Genomic DNA, 11188 nt, shown 5'->3' with positions numbered 1-11188 from the left:
TACAACTTGTACATACATATGATTAGATATTTCAATAGACTTCACACTTCCATATACACTTTGATTCAACAGCATGTTACATGGTGTTAAAATGACAGGTACTTTTTGTGCATGTTATAAATGTTAAACACATAAAATAATTAATAATTAACACATGTAAGCATACTCATCATTCTTATTCTTTCAAATATTCGTGATTTTATTGCTAACTATTTTCTGAATACCATATTTTCAACATTTCGTTTAAAACATATTACATTATGTTGTACACGTATGGAAACATATAGTAAGTTCTTACACGTAGTAGTGCCCGGCATGGCCAGGTGGATAAGGCACTCGACTCACAATCTGAGGGTCGCGGGTTCGAATCCGCATCCCACCAAACGTGGGGGCGTTATAATGTGACGGTCAATCCCACTATTCGTTGGTAAAAGAGTAGCCCAAGAGTTGGCGGTGGGTGGTGATGACTAGCTGCCTTCCCTCTAGTCTTACACTGCTAAATTAGGGACGGCTAGCGCAGATAGCCCTCGTGTAGCTTTGCGCGAAATTCCAAAACAAACAAACAAATACACGTAGTAGGCCTAGCATGGTCTGGTGGCTAGAGCGCTCAACTCCAAATCTGCGGCCGCGAGTTTGAATCCCACCAACAAATATACTTGCACTGTCAGCCGTGAGGAGGAGGTGTTATAATATGACTGTCAATTCTACTTTTCGCTGGCAAAAGAGTAGCCCAAGAGTTGGTGGTGGGTGTTGTTGACTAAATTGACTTTCCTCTAGTCTATCACGTTTAAATTATAGACGGTTAGCGCTGATAATCCTCCAGTAGCAGTGCGCGAAAAATTATAGTATTGTTACGTCTCTGGTCGTTAGTTAATTACTCGTAAAAATTGATTCCGAAGAACTTCAGCGATACAAGGCCTTTCTCAAATAAAACTAGTTTCTTCTTTCTCAATTCAACTTTGCAATACACTTAATTTCCACAGTCCCTTTAACTTAAACACACGCAATAATTCTCAACGAACGATTCACACACTTTATTTACTACCGCGCTTGACTCAATTGTCCATCTATATCTTCAATCTCTCTGTCTGCTATTCAATTGTTGGCAACACTTTATTTACCGTCCTATATACTATAAGAGCGTCATTCTAGCAACCGCTAGGATGTTCGACAAGTTCCTCGATCTTTGTAGATACTCATCACGTATTACCAGCATCACGTGACCTCCGCTGTCGTAACAGTATACAAATTTACGTAACATTCCCGCTCATTTCATCGTTCAGGTTACCCTTTGTGTTTCAAAATTATTGATTCCGCATACTGAGAATTAAATTTGAATATTATTTCTTTATTCTAAGTAAACAAGAACATATATTTTTCAAGGAAAAAGAAATATATTTATATAAAGATTTTACACTTAGCTCATTTACCACACCATTACGAGAAAAACAAGATTAATTAACGATTTCAAAACAATTCAATAATAACTGAAAATTGTTAATGTTCGGAATCTACAGAATGAAATCAAAATTACAAGAAACTTAACGTTAATTTTGTTATCAAATCTCGAAACTCCATCTCGTTACTTATGCCCAAACTGGTTCGTTACGCCACTGCTCGAAATTGAGTCGTGGAATCAAGGTACTGTTACATGACACCAGGGGGTTCCTGCAAAAAACAAACAAACATATATAATGAAACATAACTAATCATTTAAAATAATACTTAATCCAACAAATATAAATAAAATAAATGTGTTCCTCTTCGGTTGAATATTATGCTCTTGCTCGGGTGAATAAAACTGTCTATTAATTAAACTGAACAAAAATTCAAGCCTATCACATAAACGGCTAAACTATTTTGATACGCCGGTGAAACAGCGGTAAGTTTATGGACTTACAACGCTAAAATCCGGGGCTCGATTCCCCGCGGTGGACACAGCAGATAGCCAAATGTGGCTTTGCGCTAAGATAACCAACTAAACTACTTAAATAAAATACTGTGTCAGATTACACGCGATAAAACTTCGTGTGTATCTAATGAAAGTCCTAGGGTTATTCAAAATGCCACACATATTCTTAACTCAACCTTATAATGATAAATAGCTTAATTTTCTTCGACATCAAGTCTAAATGTGTACCTAGTTTTTGAATTCAAATAAAACAAAGTAAGAAAACGACCCTGTAGAAGTTATTTCCATTTAAATTAACTTAAATAAAAAAAACATTAAAAACTATTTGTTTAATTAACATTTTGTCATATATTGCTAATCATAAAGTTTAGAAGAACAATTTGAATGAAAATTTATCTACAAATAGAATAATTAACTAGCTTCGTCCCTGAATGATGCGCAAGCCCTTGACTAAGTAACCTTGATATGCGAATTTCAAGGACATTCGTCAGTAATTTCCACCAACGTTTACCATCTGGTATTACTACCTGTAAGGGAAAAACTCATTGTTTCTGCTGTGATCTTGACCTTTACATTTCATATTTTATCTTCAGAAAACATTTCACTCCCACAAAATAAGCTAAAGAAAATATTACATTTCTGTCCTGACCTTAAACTTCTTGCTATCATTATTTATACTACACAAAAAACGTCTCGTGTGACATTTAAATGATTATCGTCAACATATAGTTTTCGCTGATCTCGTCGAATTTGTTAACTTTATATGAGGTGAAACTTTCTTCTATAACCTTAACCTTTGACAAACTGCAATCACACCTACTAAAACTTGATCCTGAAATACATCTAATCTTTAATTTCAATTTGAACCAACGTTAAGTTATTTTGTTTTACACAAATTGTTCATACACATATATAATACATCACAATACATATACGTCGTATTTCAGGTGTAATTCCTCACCATAGCTTTCATAAGTGAATTACACTTAGAAATCTTGATACATTATTAACTAGTTTTTTAAAGCTGAGCTTCATGATTATTAGTACAATAATTTCAACTACCTCTAAATGAAAATTAGTTTAATTTTGACAAGCCTGACATACATGATTCTTATTAAAACTTATATTTTGCAAAAACATTTAAAACATGTTTTGTAGTTGCGTTCACACTCACCAGGGATCTCTGGGTTGCAAAAATGCTAGTGGTTGCATTCTCTGGAACATATCACTGTTGTCACAAATGATTCGAGCGAGACTGGATTTTCTAATTTCCGTTAGCTGAGCTGAAAGGTTATAAGATAGTTTCTGAGAACTTTACAAAGTCGCTTGTATGATATATAAGTACAGTTGATAACAAAGTTTCCTGTGTTTTAGCGATTTATTCCAGAAGTTTTAAACCACCAATTCTCTGGAACATATCACTGTTGTCACAAATGATTCGAGCGAGACTGGATTTTCTAATTTCCGTTAGCTGAGCTGAAAGGTTATAAGATAGTTTCTGAGAACTTTACAAAGTCGCTTGTATGATATATAAGTACAGTTGATAACATAGTTTCCTATATTTTAGTGATTTATTCCAGAAGTTTTGAACTACTAATTCTCTGGAACATATCACTGTTGTCACAAATGATTCGAGCGAGACTGGATTTTCTAATTTCCGTTAGCTGAGCTGAAAGGTTATAAGATAGTTCCTGAGAACTTTACAAAGTCGCTTGTATGATATATAAGTACAGTTGATAACATAGTTTCCTATATTTTAGTGATTTATTCCAGAAGTTTTGAACTACTAATTTTTGGCTTTACGAAGAAACGAAGCAAATCATATATTGATAGAGCCAAACTCGCGGCTTATAATTCTTTTTGTACTTTTTCCTTTGCTCCAGCTATTAAAGTTTAAATTACATAAATGAAAAAGTAATACGTACAAATGCAATTGTACGTGTGTGTTGATAAAAGTTACCAATCATTTACAGAGCTGGACTTATCACTATTTCCATGTTAATGGTTCTGAGTATTTCGAAAATTATTGTTAAACTAGAAACATTTTCGATAAAACTATTAGGCAAAATAAACGAATTCGCAGTTGATCGAAATATTTTAAACTCTGATTTTTTGTTTCAACTTTAGCTGCACAATATGCTATCTGTGCCCTGCCCACCACAGATATCGAAACCCGGTTTCTAGTGTTATACGTCCGCAGACATGTCGCTGTGCCACTCGTGGGCTTTAACTCTGAAGTCTGATTAATACATTTTTATTTAAATAGACTCAAAATAAATTAACTCGTAACAAAGTCTACAGAAATGTCATTAATATTTCTTGATTTTTGAGACACGAAATAAAACTTCTTGTTCGTAATCATTTTTAGTATGAAACACATATATATGCATGTCTATGTACAATTGTTGCAACTGTGCTAATTTAGAACTATTAACAAAAATTATGAAGTCCCATAAAATTCTGGACAACTTCTTGAAACGTTCGGAAACTAAATGTTAATAGTTCACACATACATACATAAGATCCTTATCACAGACTAGGCCTGCCGTCAAACATATTTGAAATAAGCAAACGATATCCAGGAAACAGAACCCCTTCAATGTAAAGATAGTGTTTAATAGTTGTGCAGTGCATATATATCTAAAGTAGTTGAAGTGGGTGGTTTTATCTTCTTCATAGATATCTATATAATTATTATTATTAGCCAAGAAAGTATTTGGACAAACTATGATAGAACTGTTTTACATACCTTCGGTAAAGGACGACTCCAAACCACCGTTTTCGAACCAGAACCGATCTCCTAGCTTCAATCTCCGAAACTGATCAGCCACAATACACGCAAAAGTAGGCCCTAAGGTGGCGCCAGGAAGAGAATTTTCGGGAATACCAGCTGGGAATAAGTCTATATCGTCGACGTTTCTAAATAAGTACAAACAAACTCTTATGAATTTTAGCGTAGCTTTGCCAGACAGGTTTTGTAACTTGTGTGTTTTTAAAGCAAAGCCATATTGGGCCACCATCTGTATCCATCGCGGAGAATAGAACCCCGTATTTTAACGTTATAAGTCCGTAGACTTACCGCTGTCCCATTGGGGGACTTCAAGAGACTGTAATTACTTCATTCCAAGCTACGTATATCACATTTAATGGAACATCCGAATTTCTTTTATATGTAACTTAATTTTAAGCTTAATCAAACATTTTTAAAAAATACTTCCGTTATTTATACTTTTTGATTAACATGCAATTTTAAAACTATATATATTAAAGGTTTTTAAATCATCGACATACTTAGATATTTATGAACGAGCTAAGGAACAAACATTTAATAAAGTTGGAGAAATATAAATATTTGAATTTAATTAAATTCCCATCATGTCGTGGTAAATGAAATTATAAATCTCTTTAAATTTGTTTCTTTGGTTTGATTCTTTGTTTAGAACTAAGCTTCACAATAGGCTATCTGCTCTGCCCACCACGGATATCGAAACCCGGTTTCTAGCATTGTATGTCTGGAGATATGTCGCTGTGCCACTGAGGGGCATCTCTTTAAGTATCAGTTGTTTCGGTCAAATGAAATTATCCAACGAACGTTACGAAATTTTTTCTTTTCAAAATTCAGTAAAAATATAGAGAAAGAAAACAATTTTACGCCCTTGAGTCATTGGTGTTTTAAATTAAAAGAAAAGAAGTCGGTGAAAATGAAGAAATACAATCCTACTTTCAGTTGTTTACAAAATTCGGTAAAAATATAGAGAAAGAAAACAATTTTACGCCCTTGAGTCATTGCTGTTTTAAATAAAAAGGAAAAGTCGGTGAAAATGAAGAAGTACAATCCTACTTTCTATTGTTTACAAAATTCGGTAAAAATATAGAAAACAATTTTACGCCCTTGAGTCATTCATTATGAGACAAATATCAACATAGTTCATTAATCAATGAAGTTATTAATATATTAAAGTTTTATATACGTGGCCAATAACCTTTAATACTGAATTTTGTAAACAACTAAAAGTAGGATTGTACTTCTTCATTTTCACCGACTTTTCCTTTTTATTTAAAACAGCGTTGAAAATACCTGTAAAGGTTGCTAAAAGCTTCAGCCGAATTTGGATTCATCCATTGTACTAGATCTCTAAATGTTTGAGCCTTTGGTAGTCCACAGTGTTCTCTCCAAGCATTATAACCTGGAAGTCCATGATCCCGACCACGTTGAATGTTTAAAGCAACAAGATCCATTCCGAAATCTTTACCATGAGGTTGGAAAAGGTGATTAGTTAGCTGTGTAAATAACAGAGATATTACAACAATTAGATCATTTAATATATACTTCACGTATGTTGACCACACACGATTTTTCTCTATTGCACACGTAACTAAGACATAATGATCCAACTAATATAAATAGTGAGCTGTTGGCTTCAACAGTGTATGAATTGAGAGCGTAAACGGTTATGCCTTGTAAATGTTGAACTTTAAAAGTCCTTTTTTCACTAAGAGTTACAAAATGATATCAAGGAAATGATCTGTTTTTAAATGCTCAGATATTACCTGCAACAAAACTGCAGCGAATGAAAATGCAAAGTTGCACGATTACGTGTTTCGATCAGTGTATTTGAGTTAATAAGATATCTAGACCAACCTGATCAGAGACAAATGAATCAAACTTTTGAGAAGGCTGTCTGACTAAACCTCGCAAAAATGAATCCAGATTTCCACGCAGAGGAAGAAGTTCAGGGTTGAAGAAAGCATTAGAAAGGGGTACTCTGTCCACTAGTGTATTACTTTTATCGAAGAGATTCAGTATGCCCTGAAAATAAAATTTCTTAAGTTTTAGTTTACGTCTTAACACCAAAAGGTTATACAATAATGTGCTCACTTGACAACACATTCAGTTAAATTGTTTCGTGATTTCAATACTGACGACTAGATACCTTCTTACCTGTACAAGAGTATGACCATATCGATAGGCTGCTGCAGCAAAGGAATTAGCAATACCAGGGTTGATTTGTGAATTGTAACTATTGCTGAATCCAGATGGTTTTAGCAACAAATCGAACGCTTCCATTACGGGTTTGCCTAATATTTTCAAGTAGAAATGAATGAATAATAGTGAAAGTTACTCAAGCGAATTAATTCATTAATGTTTTATCACATATAGTGATAATAAATTACATAAATTCATTAGTTTTTAATTTAAAAGGCTTAATCTAAAAACGTTCACACAATATCTGTTTATAGTTTCGGAAGGTACAAACTATATTAAATCAATATGATAACTTTCTTTGTTCATTCAGCATCTCACGGTAAAACATTCCTTACCTTATTCATTCAGCATCTCCCAGTAAAACATTCCTCACATTGTTCATTCAGCATCTCACGGTAAAACATTCCTTACATTGTTCATTCAGCATCTCCCAGTAAAACGTTCCTTACCTTGTTCATTCAGCATCTCCCAGTAAAACATTCCTTACATTGTTCATTCAGCATCTCCCAGTAAAACGTTCCTTACCTTGTTCATTCAGCATCTCCCAGTAAAACATTCCTTACCTTGTTCATTCAGCATCTCCCAGTAAAACATTCCTTACCTTGTTCATTCAGCATCTCCCAATAAAACATTCCTTACCTTGTTCATTCAGCATCCCCCAGTAAAACATTCCTTACCTCGTTCATTCAGCATCTCCCAGTAAAACATCCCTTACTTTGTTCATTCAGCATTTCACGGTAAAACATTCCTTACCTAACATTAATGGTAATAATTCGTTGAAGACTATGTGTTGCATCTCTGCGCCCACAACACGTCGAGCTTCTTGGTAAAGAATCTCATCATTCCATCCTGGGTTGTAATAAGCCAACAATCTCGCTACTCTGTTATGTTCTCTCATCCAAATGGTGTGGAGAAGAGCTAAGTTAATTTGCTCGTTAACACGCTCATCACCTGTTCAGGCCAATTGTAATACTATTAATTTAAAAATTTCTTCTTTTTTTATATCAGTATACGTATGCTTATCAAATTTTGTCAAAACAACAACGATATAAGTGCACACAACTACGTGATTATACTTTATTAACGTTGTGCATTCTGCATTAAAATAACTTAAATGCAATATTTGAACTCTTTTTCTTATTTTAGTTCTCATTTTCACCTTCCCTCTTTGTTTATTATTAAAACTTGAACCTGAAGATAAATTAGTTCGTATCATCTTACTTCAAGAAGTAAGCCAGATATAATAATGGTTGGAGACGGCTTGAATGGATAATGAAGAAAAACTTTAATATAAGTTTAACACAACAGCAAATGAACAACGTTCCGACAAGGTTTTGTCATCATCATTTGGTACCTGATGATGACAAAGCCTTGTCGAAACGTTGTACATTTTCTGTTATGTTAAACTTATATCAAAGCTTTTCTTCATTACCCATTCAAGCCGTCTCCAATCATTATTAGTCTCAAAGTGGGTTCCACGTCATCGAATTTGAAAGCCAGATATAAGTTTGAATTTTCATTTTCCTTAAAATTCGTTGTAAAATACAATAATTGTTGCAATACATAATGTTATTAACATCATATGTACAGCGTGAATGCTATGTTATATATTACAATAAACAATACTGAATACGTCAGCAGTTCCCTTCACTCAACTAGAAACGTTAATTGTTACATTGTAAAGCGAGATATGCATGAACCATTAAACATTATAGAGCTAGACACGTTAACCATTACGAAGTGCAGTATTAGATCAGTTAACTATCACGTTGCATAATACTTTAGCAGTTACTCGTTAAAGGAAACTACTTTATTTCCCGGATTTATTTGCAGCAGGTAAACTAATCTCGTAATTAGCTAGTGATATCGTCTCAAAATCGTTTCTAGCCACAGGTTTATTCCTTACTCAATTATCCGAAGGATAAGGTTGTATCATGATTTAAATTGTAATCATTTAAAGTGAAAGAAAAGAAACATACCTGCTTTAAAGCAGAAAAAGTTATTGTTGCCCTGAGACATCTGACACTCGGCGTTTTGGTCGTTTTCTGTAGGTAAGAGGTCAGAATTTCCTATACGTAAAACTTTCATTTGTCCTGTCAAAACCAGTAGTAAGGAATCAGAACGTGTAAATAAATTAGAAATATTCGTTTATTAATAATTTTAACATCTAGTTTTAATACTCCGAAGTTGCCAAACTAATTAATTAAAATTAAGCTTTATAACGGAATACATAAGTGTACTTGTAAACATACATCTGCAGAGATAAACCCATCAACCTTACACATTTATAACCATACACTCAGTTATATTTATTTTACAAAATTAAGCTTTATAACGGAATACATAAGTGTACTTGTAAACATACATCTGCAGAAATAAACCCATCAACCTTACACATTTATAACCATACACTCAGTTATATTTCTTTTACATATGAAACTTACTTATTCCTTCTCATGCTTTTTCCAATAAAAATATTATTAATTTCGTTAAAGCATTAAGCCATGAGTTCTATCAAATTTTAAAATATTTCTGAAATAGAAGTACGGTCACTAGAGCAAACACTATTTGTTTGAAGATCCGCTTTGTGCTATAAGTGAGTTAGCTAGTTTTAAACCTAAATGATGCAAATTCAAATGTAGGTTGTATTAATGAAACGTTTCAACACAACTTATTAAAATGCCACCAAAAACACCAATGGACAACATTTCGATGATACGAAAAAAAAGTTACATATTTTTTGCTTATAACTATACTTCTAGAGTTTGAAATGCCCATAAATATTTTATTAAATGCAGTTGTTTGGCATACCATCACTGAAACTTCTAAGTTCTTTCTCTTCTTCTTCTGTAGACCCGTAGACGTTGGATGCATCAATAAAAGCCGTAATCTGGTTTAGTTGTTCGCGTGGACCTAAGAGGAAAACGTATGGCTTAGATACGAGTTGACCAACTGGCGATCCCAAAAGCAGTTCCGACCAAAATGACAAATAAATAAATATGTACCACAGCTAAATGTAGAACTTGTAGTACCTTTGTCTTACAGGCTTACTTACTTAATCCTTGCTATCTATTACTGTATTCCTTTGGCGTTTAATATAAATAAACTTGAATACAGTCATGATACAATAACTGGTGTTGGTCCCTAAAACCGCATTCAAAATAATATGCGACCCGCCATTGGCACAAAATTGGACAGCCACATGCTTATATCATCAAATGCGTAATAATAATGAAAATTAAAATGATACTTAGAAATGCATTGATGGCTCAGATATTCTTTATTGTTTAATATCATATAAGCTTAAGAAAATCATTGCACTTTTGTGACAGATAAACGCAAGTCTCCTAATAGAAATTTGCGTTTTATATTTACTTTTGAAGAGAGTTAAATATAGATCTAATGTCTAAGATTCTCACCGAATGAACAACGTGGACGTGGTGCTGGAAGCGATCTAACAAATTCCATGCACGTCTCACCATAGCGTGAGTAGAAGCGATCGGTTCTGGAAATGGCGATCTCGAAGCAAGCTGGATGACGGAGTCTAGGGTTTCTCAGAATCTCTTCTCTGCAGCACACTATACCACTACCGTCTCTTGCTGATAAAGGCAAATGAATATACAGTTTATTCTAGCTTTAGTTTTCAATTTGTTTATGAACAAATAAGATTTTTAACAATCGAACTCTGCCTTAACCTGAGAGTGTTTTCTAAACCACTTTCAGCCCATTAAAGCCAGGATTTTGTTATCTTTACAGCAAATTTATCAGAATACAGCTTATTTTATGATAAATTACACGATTAAACGATATCGGGCTTTCCTGAAAGAGAGGAATACTTACGAAGGTACAGTACGTTTCGTAAAGTTAGTGGGAATGATTTTTCGTTGAAAGTTGGCTTCTGTCCATCAGTTATTCTAGTGCCATTTCAGAGAGAACACACTGCTTTTCTTTTTAAAAAAACGCCTATACTAGTTGCTCAAACTCCACATGTATGTCAGAAACGTCAATTCGAAGCTGGTTTTCAAATGCAGTCGCAAAATGTATGGAATGTTAACAGTACACTGAGTGGTCACAAGTAAATAGACACCTAATTTTTCGTCATTTAACTGATTTATGCTAACTAATTTGTGTTCACAGAGCACTATATAGATGAAAATGGTCCGCACACTAATTATCGTGTGCTACAACATGCCTACAACTCAAGGTTCTCTCGAATTGTCAGATTTTGTTAGAGGAAGGATAGTTGGTCAAGCAGATGGTGGAATGAGTCAGCGGCAAATTTCGCAGAA

The 11188-nt window shown here is 33.9% G+C and overlaps 1 protein-coding gene across 1 annotated transcript in view; it reads right to left on the bottom strand.

Moving 5' to 3' along the window:
- Positions 1-1327: 1327 nt before the first annotated feature.
- Positions 1328-11188, bottom strand: part of LOC106462615 (chorion peroxidase-like) — a 30792-nt gene continuing 20931 nt past the window's right edge. Inside the window, exons 8-17 of the mRNA XM_013922558.2 lie at positions 10319-10498; positions 9711-9812; positions 8879-8992; positions 7653-7850; positions 6855-6991; positions 6555-6722; positions 5991-6193; positions 4662-4831; positions 3087-3195; positions 1328-1668 (exon numbers count right to left, since the gene is read on the bottom strand). Coding sequence (XP_013778012.1) covers positions 1587-1668; positions 3087-3195; positions 4662-4831; positions 5991-6193; positions 6555-6722; positions 6855-6991; positions 7653-7850; positions 8879-8992; positions 9711-9812; positions 10319-10498 — 1463 coding nt within the window. The 3' untranslated portion in view covers positions 1328-1586. The remainder of the gene's footprint in view (positions 1669-3086; positions 3196-4661; positions 4832-5990; positions 6194-6554; positions 6723-6854; positions 6992-7652; positions 7851-8878; positions 8993-9710; positions 9813-10318; positions 10499-11188) is intronic.

This window comes from Limulus polyphemus, unplaced genomic scaffold (genome assembly GCF_000517525.1).
Source record: "Limulus polyphemus unplaced genomic scaffold, Limulus_polyphemus-2.1.2 Scaffold1208, whole genome shotgun sequence".
Taxonomy (NCBI): domain Eukaryota; kingdom Metazoa; phylum Arthropoda; class Merostomata; order Xiphosura; family Limulidae; genus Limulus; species Limulus polyphemus.
This window is presented reverse-complemented; position numbering and strand designations above follow the sequence as displayed.